The 20,590-nt window shown below is 49.0% G+C and overlaps 1 protein-coding gene across 2 annotated transcripts in view; it reads left to right on the top strand.

The window, feature by feature from the left end:
* ASCC1 (activating signal cointegrator 1 complex subunit 1) overlaps positions 1-20,590 on the top strand; it is a 40,635-nt gene that overhangs the window by 5,302 nt on the left and 14,743 nt on the right. Inside the window, exons 5-9 of one of the 2 annotated variants that reach the window (XM_086616491.1) lie at positions 935-1,113; positions 8,422-8,558; positions 11,657-11,776; positions 15,693-15,817; positions 18,064-18,143. In XM_086616491.1, the coding sequence (XP_086472617.1) occupies positions 935-1,113; positions 8,422-8,558; positions 11,657-11,776; positions 15,693-15,817; positions 18,064-18,143 (641 nt within the window). The remainder of the gene's footprint in view (positions 1-934; positions 1,114-8,421; positions 8,559-11,656; positions 11,777-15,692; positions 15,818-18,063; positions 18,144-20,590) is intronic. The other variant, XM_086616492.1, reaches the window with a different exon arrangement.

Genomic DNA, 20,590 nt, shown 5'->3' with positions numbered 1-20,590 from the left:
AAGTGGGTCTTGACTTCTTCCTGAGAACCGTGAAGGACTGTTAGGAAGGTTGAGAGATGTTGAAAACATATAATAATAGGAAGCCAAGAAAATCTTGCTCCTTGCTGTTCTTTCCTTTCAGGCTCAAGCGTTCTCTGTTTAGTGCCTTGAAGTGCGTGCACAAATGGTACAGGCCATCTTGATCTTCGATAGATTTTTCTTCTCTTTTTCACTTTGACTGTCTTTACGAAAACTTGAAATAATGCTCTAGAAATCTGAAGAGCTACTGAAGTGATAGACTTATTGTTTTTTAGACACTCGGAGCTGACTTTCTTGCAAGCTCAAGAGGAATACTTCTGATGGCATCATCTTGTTTTTATAGAGGAGAGCACAGCCGTGTGAGGCATTTCAAGTCAAGCTGGGAGTCTGGCGAGATTTCTCTGTGCGTGGTTGGGGGTTTTAATTCCTGTCGCTTCTTCAGTGAGCCCGGGGCTGACAGTGGAGAGGTGCTGTTGTGCAGGTTTTTCTAATTCCCTCCTGACATGTCCTGAATGACATATTCTTACCTTCACAGTATTCTTGGATATTGATATTTTCAAGTGTATGGATAAATATAATGTAAATTTAGGTCAGATATCAGGAAAAATTTCTTCACAGAGAGGGTTGTGAAGTATTGGAACAGGCTGCCCAGGGAGGTGGCGGAGTCCCCATCCCTGAAGGTGTTTAAAAACCATGTGGATTTGCTGTTGAGGAACATGGTTTAGGGACCCTGACAGTGCAGGTGAATGGTTGGACTCGAAGATCTTGAGGGTCTCTTCCAACCAGATGATGATTCTATGATTCTGTGATGCAAGAGCACGATCCATTCAATTGCTCTTTATTTCGTGTGGGCGTCAGTAGCCTCGCTGTAGCTTCTCGGAAGCCAGGCAGATGTTACTGCTTTGTTTCCTTGCAGTGATCACAGGGCAGCATCGCAGCGGTGTCATTTCTGCCCGAACGCGGATCGATGTTCTCCTGGACAGCTTCCGTAAGAAGCAGCCCTTCACACACTTCCTGTCCTTCGCTCTCAACCAGCCTGCCATCCAGGAAAGGTTCCTACAGTTCAAGGAGGAAGTGCTGGAGAAATGCTCAAAGGTAAGGATCCCACGTGAGAATTGAAGTCAAGTGGAAGCCCTTCAGTGGAGTGCCATTTCATTTATTGGGATGGCTTTTTGGTGTTTACCTGGAAGGCCTCATTCTATTCTATTTCTTAGGAATGTCTTTTTAACAGGCCTTTTACTTAAGTTGGCGGATCCGCTGTGAATTTGTTGAGTACTGTTGTGAAATCTTCTGGAATGCGGAATGGCTTAATTAGTAAATTGTTAGTAAATGTTTTATACTCCGTAGAGATTTTCCTAGGTGGGAGGATATCTAAAATTCAAAAGAGAGTTGTGGGTTTTTTTGTTTTGTTTTTAATAGGAAAGCCACTAAATAATGTAGTGGACCTTCCTACATTTTATATGATTTCTACATAACCGTGAAACCAGGTAGGCTTTCACAAATTTGCGGGTGCTTCTATTTCACTTTTCTTTTGGTTACTGACAGTGAAGGAAGATGGGTGTCATGACGGGAGCTGAGCGAGAAATGACTTGGTAGCACATGCCATCCTGCAAATCTAATCACTTCCCTTCTTCCCCATGAGACTTTGTGCTGACAATCCCTCCCACTGGCCTTCAGATCTTACACTGAGAGCAGCAGGAAATAGTTAGGCATAGGGAAATGAGGAACAGAATGAAGTGAAAGCTGGGTGCTCCCTGGTTTATTTTAGCATGCTTCTAGTTTAGCAGAAGTGGTGTGTCAAGTGCACAGGGCCAAGCCGAGGAGAGGGAATGGTATTATTAGATTGCCATGTCCTCTGAGTGCTGGGAGGACATCTCCAGGCAAGAGAGAAGAGTTCCTCTTTATGGCTGCTGCAGGTTAAAATTGCATACACGCAGCAGGGTTTTGTGGGCTGATATTATTACCTCCGCGTCCGTCACTTCTGCTTGTGCCTTTCAAAGGGGAAAATATAATCCTGCAGATAGCACAGCTGAAGAAATTTAGTTTCCTATGTCTTCATGCTGTGGGCGGGAATTTTATCTGGTATCTGGGGAGAGAGGAGTTCTTGCTCAAGTTTTTGTGGTCACTTGCATTTCAATTGTCTCGTCTCCAAGAGCAGAACTGAGCTGGCTTTGCAGTCTTGTCTTTCATGGCAATTCTGATTTAAGTCCTTCTTTTCCACCCAGCTGCCTATTTCCATGACATCTTAGGCATTGTCTGTCACTCGGGTTTCCACCTGGTGTTAAATACAACTGAAATCAGCCAACGGATCCAAGGATTAGCAACCAGTGCAATGCCAAGAGCACCCTTTCCTCAGGCTGGGAAGATATCACTGGCTCAATCGTCTGTCCTCATTAGCCAGCTACTTTTATTAAAGCTTACCTTTATTAAAGGAAGCCCTGAAGACAGGGGGATGGAAATATTAGCCTGAGGAAATGTTGGCTGGACAGAGAGTGCTGGACCTTGGGCTGCTGTCAGCGGTGGCCTGGCTCCCTCTGTTGGTCTGTAGTTCCAGGCCTTTTGTGGATCCACACCAAAGTTACTGGGAGAGAGGAAGCTCTTCGGGAGGCTGGGAGCTTGAGCACGGGGCTCTGGTAGGACTAGGTCTTCTCCTTGCAGGGCACTCATTTGTCCTGCCTGCTGGTTTGGTTGCACCTCTACAGCTGTTCAAGCTGTTTGCCCTGGACTGAGACCACTGCTTTCAGTCTGGTGTTTCTCTTGCCCTTTATCCCCTTCTGACTGGGCTTACGGCTGTTACAGTCGTTTCTCTTGACCTCCCTCAGTCTGACAGTCCTTTCAGACATGGCTGACTCTGCTCTGCTTGAAGTCTTGGCATCCTGGCCTCCGTTTATCTGCTCCTCCTCCTCCCTCCGGCTGTGTGCCAACAGGTCCTGTGGAACTCTCTTGTCCCTCCCCATGGACAGCAAACCCAGACCTGCCTGCGCAGGGCAGTGACCTCAGCGTCATCCCGTATGCCTTGCTGGGTTCTGGCTTCCAGGATTCCCCAGTGACAGGAGAATGCTTTCGGTGTCACAACTCTAAGATGTGGCCTCTTTTATTCGTCTTTGCAGCTAATGCTGTCGTTGGTGCTCTCATCCTGTGTCTTTATTCCTGCTGCACACTGGCCTCACACAGGACTAACTCTCCTCTTTGCAGAGCACTCGTTTTTCTTGCCTCCTGGTTTGGTTTCGTCTCTGCAGCCCTCCACTAGCCCAGCCTTGGCTGGTGATCTTACTTGCCCCCTGATCTGTTTCTGTCACATTGTTTGTCTCTTGCTCACTCTCAAGTACCAGTTTACATCCCTGGGTGGGCAGGAGGTCTGCTGTCCACTTAGAAACACGTTCAGGAATTTATCTTGGTGCTGTCCCCAGTGCTGTCAGTCGCATTCAGAAGGAGCTGCCTGGGAACATCTGCAAACCTTTATATGCTCCTTGTCCTAGAAAGCTGCAGAGACCCAAGCGTGGTCAGAGGAGTGCCGAGACCACTGCTGACCAGGCTAGTCACATTAATTTTTCCTGCTTTTGCCTGACCTTCTTTCTCTCCTGTCATCTTTTTGTTCTGTCTGGACAACACCAGTCTTGTAAAGCTCTGCTTCACAGTTAGGGATCCTGCAGCGTGGGCGTGCACGTGGGAGCACATTTCAGCCTAATAGCTGCTTCTGGCTTTCAGTAACCTCGGACTTGAACTGTACTCAGAACCAGCACTCAAACATGAATCCTCCCAGTGCCAGTAACAGCAGTATCTCCGAGAAAGCACGGCACTCAAGACACAGCGTGCCTTTTGCTGCTGCCGAGCCATCCAGGTGCTTTCGGGAATCTCCCAGCGCGGTGGCAGCTGAAGCTGCCCTACAGCAGGACAGGTCTATATGGGTGGAGGCAGAAGGTCTGGGGCTGCAGTTCCTCCTCTCCATGCTGCGTGGGCACAAGGTTCCCTGACCTGGAAGCTGTGGTGTCATGTTAGCCCTGCTCCATGCCCTGTGCCTCTCAGAAGGGCCTGAAATGGCCCTGGTACTGCTTACATCACTCTAGAGTTTGCATTTTTAGTTTGAAATGTAGAATTCGGTCAGTAGCAGGTATTTGAGGGTTTGCATGTGTGCAGCCTAGGAGTATACGGTGCTTTCTTTTTCTGCCCTTCCTCCTCCTGCTCTTAGCAAAAGGGCTTCTAGATATATTGCTGCCTCTTAGTTCAAGGAGTATATTGCAGCCCTGTACGTCTCTCAATCGCTCCGCCAGCCGGTAACGCCGCTCTAATGCCACTTTATCTCACAGCAGGGACTGCTAGAAAGCGCGTCAGTAATGAAAAACAGTAATTCAAAACCGTGCCTCACAGAGCAATAAGAGGGCTTATAGATTTGTCCAAAGCAATGGGATTTCTCAGGATGCTTGGAGAAATCTGTAAAGGGTTCAGTGACGGAAGCGACGCGCTTCTCTTCGTGTTGCTGGCGCGAAACGTTGGCGGATTCGGTAAACTCCAGGCTTTGAACGAAGCTCGGTCCTAACGGTAAGAAAGGGGAAGGACCAGGTGTGTGCGTGTGTGAGGATTTCTTCTGGCCATTGAGCATTTGTGGGGGGCTGTTTCTCTCTGAAGCAGTTACCATGGCAACCATTCATTTATATTTTATGGCATCGGGTTCTGTTGGTGGGTATATGCTCTCTAACTTTTATTTTGGTCTCTCTGAGACCTTTTTTAAGATGAACCTTGCGTTGAAATACGGAACACTTCAGGTGTCATTCACACTACTGTGCGGTCAGGGCTGCCAGGCAATGAAGCAGGGCCGAGGGGAGGCTCTTTTGAGGCTAATGTAATATAAATAAGGGGAGGTGGCTCACCTGGACAGGGTCATTACTGATGTGGTGCAGTGGGAGCTCCGGATGACAGGATGACCTTGGAAGTCTGCTCTCATGGTCGTGTAGGTGGCAGAGTGAGGAGGACTGAAATGTCTGTCTGAGCCTGCAGGTGGAAAAGGGAAAAGACTTTGCAGTAATATTGCCGTGAAAAATTACAGTTGGGTCTTTCAGAGCTGTGCGAACGCAGCGTTTGCAGTCTCAACAGGCTGCAGATGTAGCACGGAAAAGAAATATGATTGCTGTAATAGATGGCAACCTGTAAATATCCAACACTGCTAATGAGATATTATATCTCGGAGTGGAAGGGACAGAAAATGGGAGGGATTTTTCAGCCTGCAGCTCGCCAGTCAGTTCTGAGGAGATGGTGTTTTTTCTGGCTCGCTCCTTTGTTTGTGGATCAGGCTGGGAGGGGGCATATAGCTGGCATGCAGTATCCTGCTATTAAGGAAAAAAAATCATAAAGCTGTCTGCAAATATTGGAAGCTCTTTAGACAGTAGAGAGGACGCAGCCAGGGAGGAAGAGCTAAGGAGTCTGATCCTTTGCCTTGTCATGTAGAAGGCCTGAAGTGTGTTGTGGTCTATGATTTCCCTACTACAGGGTCTTAGACCTGGAGGAACAATGTGCTTGGGCTTTGCAAAGAGAGGTGAAGACTCCAGAAAAAACCTTCTCTGTGTTCCTTCCAAAGAAGGAGAGCAAAGGTAGAAGTCAAAGTAGCAGGAGGGAGGAAAAAAATGAATTTTTAAGGCTGAGTGGAAATGAGTTGTCAGGTTTTTTTGACCATGACAGGGCAGTGTCAGGGAGAGGCATCAGCTAAAACGGACGGTCATCACGTACGAATGGTGCGTAAAGGGGATGTTCTTCCTGCCTCTCAGTACGTCCTTAGAGAACCCAAATTTGAACAGTAAACTCTTAGAGGGACGATAGTGTCTGTTTTTTTTGTTTGTATCTGCCAAATATGCTGCTTTCAGATTCCCCTGTAGAATATGGGGATCCCCTGCTGTGACACTCGCCAGCCCTAATCTAGAGCTCTGCTCTCCCACCGCTGCTCCTCACTGCGGCTTGTGCCGTGAGGAGCGCCCACCTTCCGCTGCACGGAGGAGGAAACTGGTGCAAGAGGAGCTTGTCACTGAGAAGCCCTCAGAGACCATGACACGGGTTCCTCTGCCCATCTTCAACGCTGAATCTCGCTCCTGCTTTTATGGTTGTAGCTTAGCTTGAGAGAGTTCCTTAGGTATTTGGAAGACATCTGTAAAGCCCCAAAATCGCAACGTTGACAGGATCACGTCTTTTGGACTCTTTCTCCCTGGAGGAGGCCGTGACTTTTCCTCAGCGGTAGTTATGAACACATATTTCTGGGCTCTGCGTTGCTGCCGTCAGGTTGCAGAGGGCTCAGACCACTGGACGGTGCAGCTCCCTGTGAGGCGACACAGGGGTTTCTGGTACCATATCATAATCTGGGATTAGAATAAGTGGGTTCAAGCTTTTTTGCATCTCGGTGAGCAGCATCCAGCCACGAAGGGCTGCTAAGATGCCTGCAGAAACACTGCCTGTTCCAGGGAGAGCTACCTCTGACGCAGCATCGATTTTCTGTGTGGGAGAAGTGGGATCTGCTGTCCTGTGAAAGAGTAGGGGTGTCAGCAGGGTTTTTAGGAGCTGTCTGAAATACTAGAGAGTAAACTGGGAAGATTATCTAGGTCTTGGCCTGCTCCCTGTGCACTGCTCTTCCCTGCTGATTCCCCCAGCGTGGCTTTCGGAGGTGACGCGCCATCATTCCGTGAGCTATCAGCCCACACTCAGGGGTTGGAAAGCTCAGGGGAAAAGGCTGCTTTTGGGGCAGGTTGGTGTTTACAGCACAAATGGTGCTGGGGCAGAAAATGAGGGTAGGGCTTTTGCTTTCTGACCTGCAAACTTCTTTCTTGTTACTCTACGTCGTCTGTGCACGCTGCGGAAGCGACATCGGCTGGTTTGGTTGTCCGTGGCAAGGAAAAATAGAACCTTCTCTCGGTTTCTTTTACCTGAGCTATTGTTTTGTGCCGGGCCAAATATTCCCTGGCCACGGATACCGTTGGAGAGAAAAAAGACTGACGGGGAGAAATCATGTTCTGTCATGCATGTCAACAGCAGAATGAATTGAAGGAAGCCGCAAGGCTTTTACTGCAGAGAGGGAAAGGTGGGGAGAAGCGAGATGGAGCCGTCCCTCTTTCCTCTGCTCCCGATGTGCCTGATGTAGTTAGTCTGTGCTTGTTTCAGGCTGCTGCACAGTGCTGAGGTTTGCAACATGCTTTGCTGCTACTGGCATGGTATGATTTGGGGTTTCAGTCAGCAATAAAGCAATTAGCAGCAGTGGAAGGTATGTACATGCTCTCTTCTGGGAACCACCACGCTCTGGTGGCAAGCCCCCAGCCTCCGTGTTTCAGGCTGGCTCGTGCCGAGTGCAGCCCGTAAGCACCGCCGTAAAGAAGAGGATGGATGTTGTCATGAGACATGAAGAATGCCGAGGGAGGTGTGGGGCATTAAACCCTGACGGGCTGAGATACTGCAGTGTTTAAACATCTGAAAGGTTTTATTTCAAACTCTGGAGAACAGCTAGAGACTTTGAAGCTGTCATTCTCGGTCAGTGGACTTTTTGTCAGAGAGAGAAAGGCTTTGGTGGCCTGGCAAGTGGTGTTGGCTTCTTCTGGAGTTAAACGTGGAGGTTATTTAATGTACTGATGGGAAATGGCCACTAAGTGGAAATAATTGGTTTAATATGGGTGTGTTAACCATCCTCCAGGTACTTTTATAAATATGCTAGAACAAAAGAGCGTGTTTTTAAAAGCTGAATGTAACCACTGCTTCACCTGGGAACAGTTCTTCCCCAGCAACACCACGTAACTCTTCTTATAAAGGGAATTTGAACTTAATTCGTCTTGGCAAACTATAGGGCACATAGGAACAAGAAAAACGTAATTATTAGAGCTGGTATTAGCTGTGCTTGTGTTGTGAGGTGCAACCTGTGTTTAGACAGGATTTAGAGACCATTTAGGGCTTGTCACTACAGCTGGTTCCAGCTTTATTGCACAAAAAATAGACTTAACTCAAGTTTTATATCTGTGCTGACTTGTGTTTGAGTTCGTTGCTGATGGCAGCTGCCGCTTGGACAGCTGTGGAAGGCTCCACTTGGAACCCCGTACAAGTGAGTGCTGCTGTTCCTGGGTCCTGAGTTAGAACCTGTCCTAACGAGCTTCCAGGCTGCCATTCAGCAGCTCTGCTGAAAAGGCAGGAAGGGACCGTGCACGTGGTGGGGAGCTGCGCCTCACCTGCAGGGCTGAGCTCCCTCGCTCGCAAAGCCTGTGAGATTTAGATTCTCCTTTCAGCTTTGAGTCACTACCAGCCCGACCAGTGATGCAGAGATAAAAGGTTTGATGCTAGCGGCTTGGTACCTGTTCTCTGTAGTATTTATCCCTCTGATGGAGGGAGGGGAGTGTGTGTGGATGAGATAAGACACCTATATATGATTGATTGATTGATTTGTAGGATCACGGGGTCAGCAGCAGCTTGTTCCAGAACCCTGCAAAGCTTCACCTGACTCTTGGGACGCTGGTACTTCTGAACGAGCAAGAGATCCGGAAAGCATGTGACCTCCTACAGCGATGCAAAGAGGACTTTGTGGAGTAAGTGATAAAAAAGGAGTGTCATCACCAAGGGCATGAGTGGGGGGGAAAAGCAGCAAGCTGTCTTTGACAAGGCACAGCGAAGAGAAAAGCAACTGAATAGCCTTAACTCTAGAAATTTAGAAAAAGGGTGCAAAGTTTCAAATGGGAGCAGTACAAATCACCAAGCAGTCCCAAAGAGTCTAACAACATCTCGCAGCTGAGCTCAGACCCTCCACTCTCCCCGAGAACCTGCTCTCCTCGTTTCTTTTTCTCACGTGCGTCCCCGTTATTTTTGTGTGAGAGGTTTTCGCTGTTGTCCCCTGCCTGCTGCAGAGGGAGGGACGAGCCCCGCTACCAGCAGCGGGCTCTGGCACGCCGCTTCCCTCCTGCCTCGGAGCAGATGCTGAGGTGTCCTTGACGTGCATTTCTCCATGCCAGGAGCTGTGTGCGGGGAAGCCAGCGTGAGCCGTGTGAGTAATCAGTCTGAAACAGTTCAGCCCTGCTCCAGGACCGGGGTTGCTGCCTGTTAACACCGGGCTGCAGATGTTAGGGCTTTAACTGCAAATGTGGTTGAACGCCGCCGCCGTGCCGTAATTAGCTTATCTCCGTTGAGCTTAGAAATTGGAGATGGCCTGAGGGATCGGTGTATTTATTTATTTCTGCAAAGCCTTCACACACAGAGCACCAATCCCTGGTTATTTATTTATTTATTTATTTATTGCCTCGGTACACCCACATTTATCCACACTCTGCCAGGTCGTATCTGTGGGAATTAATGAATCATAGAATCATAGAATGGTTTGGGTTGGAAGGGACCTTAAAGATCATCTAGTTCCAACCCCCCTGCCATAGGCAGAGAAATCCTCCACTACACCAGGTTGCCCCAAGCCTCATCCAACCTGGCCTTGAACACTTCCAGGGATGGTGCTTCCACAACTTCTCTGGGCAGCCTGCTCCAGTGCCTCACCACCCTCAATGTAAAAAATTTCTTCCTTAGATCTAATCGAAATCTCCCCTCTTTCAGTTTAAATCCATTGCCACTTGTCCTATCACTACACACCCTTGTAAAAAGTCCCTCTCCAGCTTTCCTGTAGGCCCCCTTTAGGTACTGGAAAGCTGCTATAAGATCACCCCGGAGCCTTCTCTTCTCCAGGCTGAACAGCCCCAACTCTCTCAGCCTGTCTTCATAGCAGAGGTGTTCCAGCCCTCGGATCATCTTCGTGGCCCTCCTCTGGACTTGCACCAGTAGCTCCATGTCCTTCTTGTGTTGGGGACTCCAGAGCTGAACACAGTATTCTAGGTGGGGTCTCACGAGAGCAGAGCAGAGGGGCAGAATCACCTCCCTTGACCTGCTGGGCACACTCCTTTTGATGCAGCCCAGGATACGATTTGCTTTCTGGGCTGCCAGCGCGCATTGCCGGCTCATGTTGAGCTTCTCATCCACCAGCACTCCCAAGTCCTTTTCCTCAGGGCTGCTCTCAATCCATTCTCCGCCCAGCCTGTACTTGTGCTTGGGATTGCCCTGACCCACATGCAGGACCTTGCACTTGACCTTGTTGAACTTCACGAGGTTCTCACAAGCCCACCTCTCCAGCCTGTCAGGGTCCCTCTGGATGGCATCCCTTCCCTCCAGCGTGTCCACAACACCACACAACTTGGTGTCATCTGCAAACTTGCCTGCCAAAACTCATACTTCTGCCTTTAAAATGGCAGCTCCAGTTGTTCAGCCGTTGGACAGAAATACAAGCGCGTTTCCAGTGGAAGGCTCTGCCCGCAGTGTTTGGAAAGTGCCAGCTTCCTCATAAGTGGGCTGAGGCAGGGAAGGTCTTTACCCTCCATTTCCTTTAGCGGAGGGGGAATCAACAGTTGAATATAACCTTTAGGTTATTTCCCCTGCCATACCCAAATAAATATACTCTGAAAATTAATTTAGGCTCCCTTCTACCCACGTAAACCTTCATTAGCGTTCGTTTACTCTTCTAGATGTGGGCAGTACCACATGAAGGTAGATGTGCCCTTTTTGACCTTTTTTAGAATACATGGCCTGAAATGCTCTCGGTGTGAAGTACACAACAGTGCCCTTGTGCTGTTTTCCTCCCAGTAAACACACCGGAAGGGGAACCCAACGCTCTCCACCTGGGAAGCTTCGCCGAGAACCTCGAAGGCGGTCTCTAGGGCAGGCTGAACAGAAGTGAGCAAGGTTAGAGCAAAGTCACGCTCACGTCGTTAACTCGTGTTTATTACTTCTGCCTGCCCAGACACTCCCTGTACTTTCCACGAGGCCTCGGCACTCACGCACAGCGAGCTTTTGCTGCGGCGCCCTTGCCTCCCCGTGATGTTCTGGTGGTGAAGGCAAGGAGGCGGCGTGTTTGGAAGCAGGATAGGCTTCACAGCGTGTCTGCAGGTGTGGGAGTGCAGATTTTATCCTACACGCGTTTTCGGTTGCGCCTTCCTTCCAGCAAGAGTAGCTGGAGCTGATTTTAAAACAGCTCTGTTTACTTCCAGCGTTTGTAAGTGGATGCTGAAATGTACTTAAAACTGCGTTCTCTGTCGAGTGCTTTTCCCAGAGAAAATCGACGAGCCGGAGGCTTTGTGTCACGATCGCTCTCTTCGCAGGGAAGGCAAGAGCTTCTCTGGAATGAGAACTTGCACCGTTTTACTGCTGATGGGTTTTCTGAAATGTAAACGGAGATCTCCACGTTGAGATGGCCTGTGAACACTGACAAGTTGACTTAATGTGTGTCCAAAACACTGAATGTATGAATTTAAATGTTCCTACGTTATTTCTTGAGGTGATGAGACAATAGCAGCTGTAGCCTTTCGAGGGTTAGAAATTAGGGAGCCTTTTTTGTGTTTGGGTTTTTTCAGTGCAAGCAACCTTGAAAGATATGGGAAAGAGAAGAACTCGATGGAGTTCACTGCCCCATATGATATATGTAACATTGAAGTCCCACTTAACCCCAAATTTGTGTTTACCTATAGTAAGAAAACACATTTTGTGTCATGCCCTTAGTAAAACCAAATATTTAGTGCATGCACGAGGAATACTCTGCCTTGTATTTCAAAAGCAGGTGTGATGTTTTGCTTTTTAACCTAAGGGATTTCTTGCATTTTAGCCGAATTGCTGGTGGCAAGCCCCTGACCGTGGAGGTGGCAGGAGTGGAGTACATGAACGACGACCCTGCCATGACAGACGTCCTTTATGCCAAAGTCCACATGAAGGATGGCTCGGACAGGTGAGCTCCCCACGCTCCTTTCCTTCATTCCTCCTCCATGTGCCACGGCGGCAGTAGTGGTGTGCCAGAGAAACCCTCTGCTGTCTGAAGCTGGTGGGTACCGCTGGCAGTCCTTGGGCCAGCAGTCAGGAAAATGAAGTCATTCTTGTTTCCTAAACTGGTTTAAGGCAGTGATGTGTTTGCTCTTTAAATCATTCACTGGTGGTGTGGCTGAAAGGTGTCATTTGTTTCTGTAGCAGTCTGTCAGATTGAATAATGATGCCATGGCTGACACGGTGATAAGGTGGCCAAGGAGATACCCCTGAGATGACTTAGAAGGTAGGACAACTTGGCCTCTGCTGTCTAGTTCCCAGCCTGCAATCCGGATTAATCTGGACAGCCTGACATATTTTGCAGCACTTAATTATTCTTAAATCCCAGTTACACCAGAAGCTCCTCAGAAAAGCGTGACTTGATTACAGAGTTGGTTTTTGTCTCTGTGGGCAGCCTGGAACAGGTGCTGGGTGCGAAATGCTTGTCTTCTGAGCTGCTGGTCTGAAATCTCCAAGTCTGGTTGGTGTCAGTGCATGTGTCTGTGCTGTTTGCCACTGTGACTGATGGCTTTAGCTCTACGAACGGTGCTGCCCGGGATGTGGCGGTGTCTGGACAACCTCCCTCCATCTTGTTCTTGCCAAGTACATCACCAGTGGCAGCACTGTCTTTCCTTTTAGTGCTTTCTGGAAGACTGGGGAAATGTAAGAGCTGTTGTACTCCGTGCTGCCGGTTGTGAGATGGCTGTGGAAGTGGGTAAGGGAGTAGCCTAAAGAGCTTTAGCCTTCTCTCCCTGAGCCTTAGCCTTCTCTTTTTCTGGCAGCACTGCCCTTTTGTGTCTGTTCCCCTCACTAGAGGACAGCAGGAGCTAGCAGGGGAGCACGGAGCAGTGCAGCTGGATGAGAGAGTCTGCAAAGAGACTGGCTTAGGGAAGAAAGGACATGTTCTGGCATCTCCTTTCCCTGAGGGCTGAGGAGACAAGGAGGGCCCCCTGCTTAAAACTGCACTTTGGAGGCTGTGTTGAAGTAAGAGATCGGAAGTGAGATAAGGAAATGGGTGGGAAAATGAAAATGCAAGAATTGCTGGGAGGCAGTAGGAATTGAAGTCTTTTCCTCTTGTCGGCTCTTCCACTTTGAAGTTTGTTCTACCCTTGAAGAGGTGAGATAAAACAAATGGGTCAGGTGGAGAACCAGGACAAGCCAGAGATCAGCCAGGAGAGAGAAGAGAAGTGCAGGGAGAAACAAGGCAGAAGCACGGAGGCACACACTGGATGACCCAAATGCCCTTTGGTGGCTTCGTGTAAGAAAGCATTCCAAGTGTCAGCTCCTAGAGCTGAGGTATGGGCCTCTTTTCTTCTGAGTCACTGAGTTCTGGATCATCTCTGAGGTGCCATGCTTGTGAGTCTTCTCGCATCTGAAAATCTGCGACCTGAGGAGCTGGTAGAGAAGTGCTGTAGAGCATAAGTAGGGTCTAAAGCGAGGCAGTGATGTCTGCCTGCATCTGGAGACAGCCAAATTGTTGGTGCTAGCACTGTGGTCTGCTTCAGATGCCAGCTGTATCCGTTTTGCTTAGCTGTAACACTGTCAGAAAATGCTGATGTGTGTTAGAGGTGGCAGAGCTGATTTTGCCAGGGGAGAGAAATCAGGTCTTCAAGTCCACCTTGCCTTGAAAACCCCCACCTACCCCCCTGAGAAAGGACTGATGTCTCCTCTGTCCTTCACAGAGAACAATTATCTGAGGTTTTGACCAAACCCAGATCTTGTGCTTTGCATGGCACCTGGAGGCTGCCAGACTGCTCTTCCTCAACACCTTTGTAGTTTTTTGCATAGCAGTGTGCTCAGAGAGGGCTGAGTAATTTTAAGTTTTTATCCTTGGCCCAGGCTGGTCCTGCCCTCACCTGCAAATTAATTCGTCAGATACTTCTTCCCTAGTATACTTCCTTAACTGTTAGCAAGCGTCCAGAAAACATTTAGCTTTGCAGAGGGGAAAAAAGATATTTTTGTGTTGATGGAGAGTGGTGAAAGCTTCCTTTGCTTTCTTTGAGATTCCAGCAGACAGAGTGTTGGACAAACCGTGATTATGAAGAGGGAACAAATGATTGTCCCCCCAGAAAACGCTGCTTCATTTTCTATTCTGCTAGACGGATCGTTGCTGAGAAGCTCCATGCACTTCTCGCCTGCTAAAACCTGTGGTGCTGTGCTCAGGGAAATGGGGAAAGCACGTAGGAAGCAGAGTTTCTCCGCTGCGAGGCCAATACTGGAGGACAGCAGCAGCCACGTGGTTTGCTGTGCTGGATCAGACTGCTGCAGCCTGTGTATGAGAGGTGTGTGCCTTCCTGTCTCATGCAAGACGTCTTCCTAGCTCTGTGTAGTTCCTGGTATGGCTGAGGGGTGGAGTTCCTTCCTGATCTTTGGATGATCTTGATCAGCTTAAGCTATAAAGCAGATTTGATTTACCCTGACTTAGCTTGCGTAACTGCAGACGGAATTAGGGGTTGGCAAGCCCTTCTGCACATATAATGGCTCAGACTGAGAGAGGGATCATGCTCTGATGCCTCCCACGTGGCAAATAATTTCCATTATAATTCATTCTAATTTGTTTTATTTCCTTGATTAACTTCATAACGTAATAAAGCACCATTTTCACTTGAGCTATTCTCTGTTAATTTGTTTTAGTATTGTCTGTAATGATACTCGTTTAATCTTTGTCATTGCTAATTTTAAAAATCACTGATGTAAAGCCAGAAAGTGGTAGAAAACCATGACAATTGGTAGTTTGAGAGTCTGGAAGTTGTCACATGGGGGCTGGCAGCTCGTGAGGGACAGTACAAAACTGGCGGTGGGGTAGGAGCTGGCGTCTGGAGTGTTGCAGCCCTGGGCTCTGGGAGCCAGCCTAAGAGAGGCCACGCTTTGCCTCTCCCGCTGCAGCTGAGATCCAGCTGAGTGGTGGGACCCAGTGGAGCAGAAAGCTGTTGGATGCCTTGGACGCAGTGAGAGAAGCCCAAATTCTTCTGCATAGAGAAAAACCCTCTTGGCTTGTTTTCGACAACGTGAAGCTCTTGTTCTAGCGCATCCTTGCTGCTTTTGGTAAGGCTCGGGCACTGCAGAAATTTTGTGGGGAGAAGCAGCTGGAAGTTCCTTCAGCTCTTGAGACAGAGGATACGCGAGCTCTGATCACCTGCCTGTTCCTGCTGCCTATCCTAGGACAGATCTCGCAGATCCCGGCAGCCACAGCCGCTTTCATCCCCGACTGAGGCCAGATGAGAAGGTGATGATAACTCCTTTGATTCTCCTTGCTCAGTAGCTCCAAAGCTGGATCATTCACCAGGACTTGCTGTCTGGGTTTGTGCCCTCTATCACCACGCTCTGGGCTCTCCCAGAGATTAAACCCACTGACTCGGGTTGCTTATTTGGGACAGAGAGGGTGTGAGCTCCAGCCTGGTGCACCATACAGGTCGAAGTCCCTGAGCAGAGGCAGGTCCTCTGGGAGTCAAGATGCATGCCTGACCCCCACCCTGGGGGCCTGCAGATTTTAGCATTTGTAAGGAGAGTCACATTGTGTTTCCTGGCAGTAGAAGGATACATCCTTCAAGTCCCAGTAACATCTGTCACTGCAAACAAGCTCTCTGCTATGCTAAATCCGCCCTTCTTCGTGGAGTATTTGCAGCAGAAGTGATCACCGAGGAAGCTTTGCAAAACAGCCAGGAGTTTTTGCGTTAGACCTTAGTCCTGATGGCTGCGTTCGCTTTCCATCAGAGACTAATTCCCTTTCCCTGAGACTTCATTTCACACATGCTGCCCTCCCTGGCTGAAAAGCGAGAAGCTGATGACGCAGAGGTTTCTCCTTGGTTTACACTGCTCTGTTCTTTCTCTTTTTGCCTTGCCAGATTGCAGGTGATCGCTGATCAACTGGTGGAAAGGTTCGTGGCCTCCGGCCTGATGCTTAAAGAATGGGATAGGGTGAAACTGCATGCTACAGTCATGAACACTCTCTTCAGGAACGATCCAAGTGGTGCGTATCCCTCGTCCTTACTGATAACTGCATTTAAAGTAGTACCTCTGAACGGGAAGTGCTTTTGCTGTCTTTTGTGTTTCTTTGTTTTAATTTTGTGATTTTTCTTAATCTCAAAAATAGAAAGTTGTGGGGAGATGCCATTAAACAAAACCCAGAAGGAAATGAAAAAGCAGTCAGCAGAGCTGGAGAAGTCAGGCATGCTTTGAGCATTTTCTGGATCTTTTCTAAGATTCTGTGTCATAGCTTCAGAAACGCTGTTGCCCAGTAGCACTCGTAGGATCTGGGCCAGAGAGAAATGCACTCAAGTCCTCTGTGAAGTCTTGGGCTCTCTGTGCCCCAGCGTTAAACCAAAATTCGGTAACAGCTCGATGTGCTGTGCTGACCTTTCAACAAGATGAAAACATGATCCTCCTTGGTCAAGTTAAAGATTGCCCGTTGCTTTAGGAACACGATTCTAGTGTCTTTCTCATTAAATCGGATTCAGGCGGCTGCGAGACTGAATGTGAGCTGTTACCGAGCATGTAGTGTCTGCTGTCCCTGCCAAAAGATTGTCTGCTCCAGCAGTCTGTGCCATCGTTCTTATCGCGTTACTTTATAAAGCAGCCTCAGATGCGTCGGGTTTAGGGAGGGGCAGTGGATCACAGCCTTGTTCTCCCTGTGCAGACATGCATATGCTGGTGTGTAGTTTGCAAGCCTTGACAGCATTAGAATCATAGAATCGTCTGGTTGGAAGAGACCCTCAAGATCATTGAGCCCAACCATTCACCCTGCACTGTCAGAGTCCCTAAACCGTGTTCCTCAACGCCAAATCCACATGGTTTTTAGACACCGCCAGGGATGGGGACTCCACCACCACCCTGGGCAGCCTGTTCCAATACTTCACAACCCTCTCTGTGAAGAAATTTTTCCTGATATCCAACCTAAATTTCCCCTGGCGTAACTTGAGGCCGTTCCCTCTCGTCCTGTCTTTCACAATGTGGGAGAAGAGACCGACCCCCATCTCCCTACAACTTCCTTTCAGGTAATTGTAGAGAGCGATAAGGTCCCCCCCGAGCCTCCCCTTCTCCAGACCAAACAGTCCCAGCTCCCTCAGCCGCTCGAAAAAAACTAAAGCTTTTCATAGTGGCCTCCATGCAATGCCAATAGGTTATGTCGAATATTCTCCCGTGACTGCCTCTGTGAGCCTCTGTGCGAGCAGTGATAACAGCAGCTGGTTCGTGTTACACTTTCCTGGGTGCCCAGTGGCAGATTTTGGGGATCTACTATAGTCAGCTAAGCATACTCGGGCCGTGGAAACCCTGAAAAGACAGGGCTCTCAAATTGAGCCTTGGAAATGGGTGAAAATGTGAGCCCAAAGCGCTGATGTGGCTCTCTGCTCTGGGAGGCACGTGGGCAGCTGCGTCTGGCGTTAGGAATCTAGATTCTGAGCAACCCCAGGAGGCGCGCGAGGCGTTCGGACACAGTGGCGGGAGCGTTACACGGATCGCCGTGGAAGTCACTTTGTATTCAATGCAGGATTTGAATAGCATGCTAGATGTGAGTGGGACTTCATAGCTAATGCTGGAGATGAAAAAGAAATATTGAATATATTGACTAAACGAGGCAGAGGTCCTGTGGAAAGAACGGATCATGTACTTAGGGATTATATAAAAATCCAGACATGCTCTGGGGAAATGGATTTAAGACGTAGGCATTTGGCAGTTGCTGTAGGCCTAGGTTGCTATTCTTAACGTCTGTGTGTGTGGCTGCGTGCCCACCCTGCAGAAGCATGGACACCACACGTATGTGCTTCCCGGAGCCGGCGGCAGAGGTTTGTATAGGTGCTGTCCGGATCATGCCTGGCATTGTGCTCGGTCTGGTATTTGGTGCTGTTCCAGGCGGTGCAAGCGCTCACAGTGCTGACTCTCACCCCCTGGCAGGATGTGGGATTAAAATCAGCCAGAGAGACACAGATGTGTGGCACTGAGCCATCAGCCCTACGTAATCACCCTAACAGTAGCTATGAGTTAGGGTCTTTCCTCCAGGTGAGGTAGGGGATCCTGATAGAGGCACCAGTTCCCTCTGCATATTCAGCCTCGTTCCATTTAAAATCAAAGTGGAAGTGTTTTTTGCACTAAGAACTGGGCAAAGATGGTTTATTAGCTGGCAGCTGACTTCAGGGAGGGAGAGAGTGGGGGGTGAAGTACAGCACACGCAGTTCTCCCATCTGAAGCTCATTCTGGTGGTGGCTTTTCTCTTTACAGCTGAAGAGCGAAACAATACAATGACTGGTAAATCATCTTTCAAGGAACGGGAGTCGTTTAATAGCCGAAATATCCTCAAGGTCAGTATGAAACAATTAGGGAAATCGAGCCAGCTGTGGAGATTGTATAGCCAAAAGAGGTGAAACACCTCTTCAGGACTGCTTTTGTCTTGCGCTTGTGGGATCTTCCGGTGGGGAGGGGGGAGATCTGTTTAGAAAATAAACAACCCAGATCCCTCGTAATTGGGAGCATTACAGTATTTAACCAAAGCGTTCTTAAAGCTGGTGAGGCTCAGATCAGGAGCATGGAGCACGAATACCAAGTGGGTGTTCGTGTTGTCGTTTGCTTCGCTTGTGTTTTACCCTGGAGACTCAGGCTCTTGTTGCTCCTCAGCCCACCAGAAAGGAGTACTTTGTTGCTCTTGTTCTACTCACTCATATATTTATGAAACTAAAACCGACTGCCATTTCACTTACTCTTTGCTTCTTTTTCTTTATCTCTCCTATTGATTTGCATGGTTTTGCTCCAGAAAAATAGCAGATAGCGGTAGGGAGTCCCACCAGCCAGGATCTGAGCGCTTTGGCAGTGATCAGAGGGTAGAAAGCCAGATCCCCCAGCCCCTGGAGGTGGGTAAGGCTCGAAGGGGAGCATCCTGCAGCCTCCCAGCCTTTGCGCACTGGGATTGAGACTGCAGGCAGCCTCTGCTGCTCATCCAGATGGCTGTTGTCAGGCTGATGCAGTGGTGCTTGGCCCCTGCAAGTGTCCAGAGAGAAAAGCATGGAGAAATGGAAAACACTGGGTTGTAAGCGAATTTGCAGTCCTCGTTGTGTGAAGGGATTTGTCGCAGGCAGCTATGATGAGAGAGACAGGACAATGCATGGATACGTTTGGGAACTGATAGAAGATACTCTGGCAACAAAGAGACGTAAGAGAGGATGCAGGCTGGGTGCGAGCTGGACAGCCCAGAAGGACTTTAGGGCAGCAGGGGAGGGAAAGGGTGCACTTTATTTGTGTTTACAGTTTTGCTGTATAATGCGTTAGGCACTGGATGCGTGGGGATGTGGAGGCAGAGTGGAACTGATTGATCTCCTCTGTGCAGAGGACAAACAAAGGGACAAAATTAGGTTAAGCTCTCATTGTCCTCAAACGGTCTGTGCCAGCGCAGCGTCATGACTCAGCATCACCACATGTTGAGCGTTCGGTGTGAGACTGCAGTATTGCAAACTGAAGCAGAAAAGCCACAGACGTGGTATCTTTCTTAATGTGATCGGTGAGTTTTGGTTAGCTCCCGGTGTTCTGGCTCTGGAAAGGGAAGGTGTAGTTCCAGAGGCCTAAGTGCCTGCAGGGACTCGGCTTTCAAGGCATACGCCCACGTTTCACTTTGCCCTTCTCTCCTTTCTCTTGCCATCACTTAAACTTGTCCTCAGACTTCAGAGAGATATAAAACCAAACTGTCAGCTCTTCCTCAATTCTCCTCATCCGAAAACAATTTACTGTTTGGAAGGCATTAACCATGCTCCCTCTACTGGTCACACCATTTGTGGACCGCACTGCGGGGTCTGGGGATGTGTGGGTCTGGGGACCTGTGGGTCTGGTGGTGCGCGGCGCTACGAAACGCGACGGCCCTGCCTCACATGGCTACTTCTTCTTCTCGCTGCTCGCTGAAACACGGGCTGATGCATTTTTAAAGCTCCTAATTGATTTTGTACTGATGGAGCCAAAAGAGCTGCTGGCTGTTTGGACTGTTGATAATTACTTCAAAGCATGTCTTGCCGCAAGAAATGTCATCCTTCTCCCCCACCTCCACTACGTTTCCTAACCTGCTCTCTTCGTATTTCCCTTTGGTCTCCCACGTGCCTGCAGCAGAACGCCCGTTGGCATTAATTAATTACATGAGTCATAAATAGCTCCAGGCTCCTTACCAGAGGAGCCCAGCCTCAGCCAGCCACTGATGCATTCTAGCATGACCTTGCAAGGATGTGCCAGTTCCCTCCCAGCCCCCTTTTATATACATTATTTATCTTCTGCTCCTGGAGGCTGCCCTCTCGCCAAGTGGCTTCATTAACTTTTGCAATAGGATCTAAACGATGGGCTGTTAATGAATATGGCTGCAGTTAGGCAGGCTGGCTTGCGGGTGCTGTCCCCTTGTAGGTAGAGTGATGCATTTCCAGGCGGTGGGACTCTACTATAGCTGTGTTGGGTGGCAGTGTTCCCGCTTGGAAAGCTGACAAAGTGTGGCTACTGGTAGGAGGACATCCAGTTGGTTTCATCGCTCTCATTCCGGTTGTGCGGCTACGCCCTGCACTGTCGGGCCAAAGGTTTTGCCTAGCGGCGAGCAGGACTGAGCTATCAGAGCACAGAGACCACGATGGGGACGCCTTGGGTCTGCTTTTCCAGTCTGAGGCTCCTCCGTGGTCGGAGCTGGGGCGTGTGTGTGTGCAGATGCACTGGCAGCACATGTTTGCTGATAGCGTTTCTGCGTTACCCCAGGCTCCAGCTGGTATTTTGCTTTCAGCAGAACTAATCG

The sequence above is a fragment of the Tauraco erythrolophus genome, chromosome 9, assembly GCF_009769465.1.
Source record: "Tauraco erythrolophus isolate bTauEry1 chromosome 9, bTauEry1.pri, whole genome shotgun sequence".
Taxonomy (NCBI): Eukaryota; Metazoa; Chordata; class Aves; order Musophagiformes; family Musophagidae; genus Tauraco; species Tauraco erythrolophus.
The sequence above is the reverse complement of the archived record's forward strand: the minus strand, read 5'-3'. Positions and strand labels throughout refer to the sequence as shown.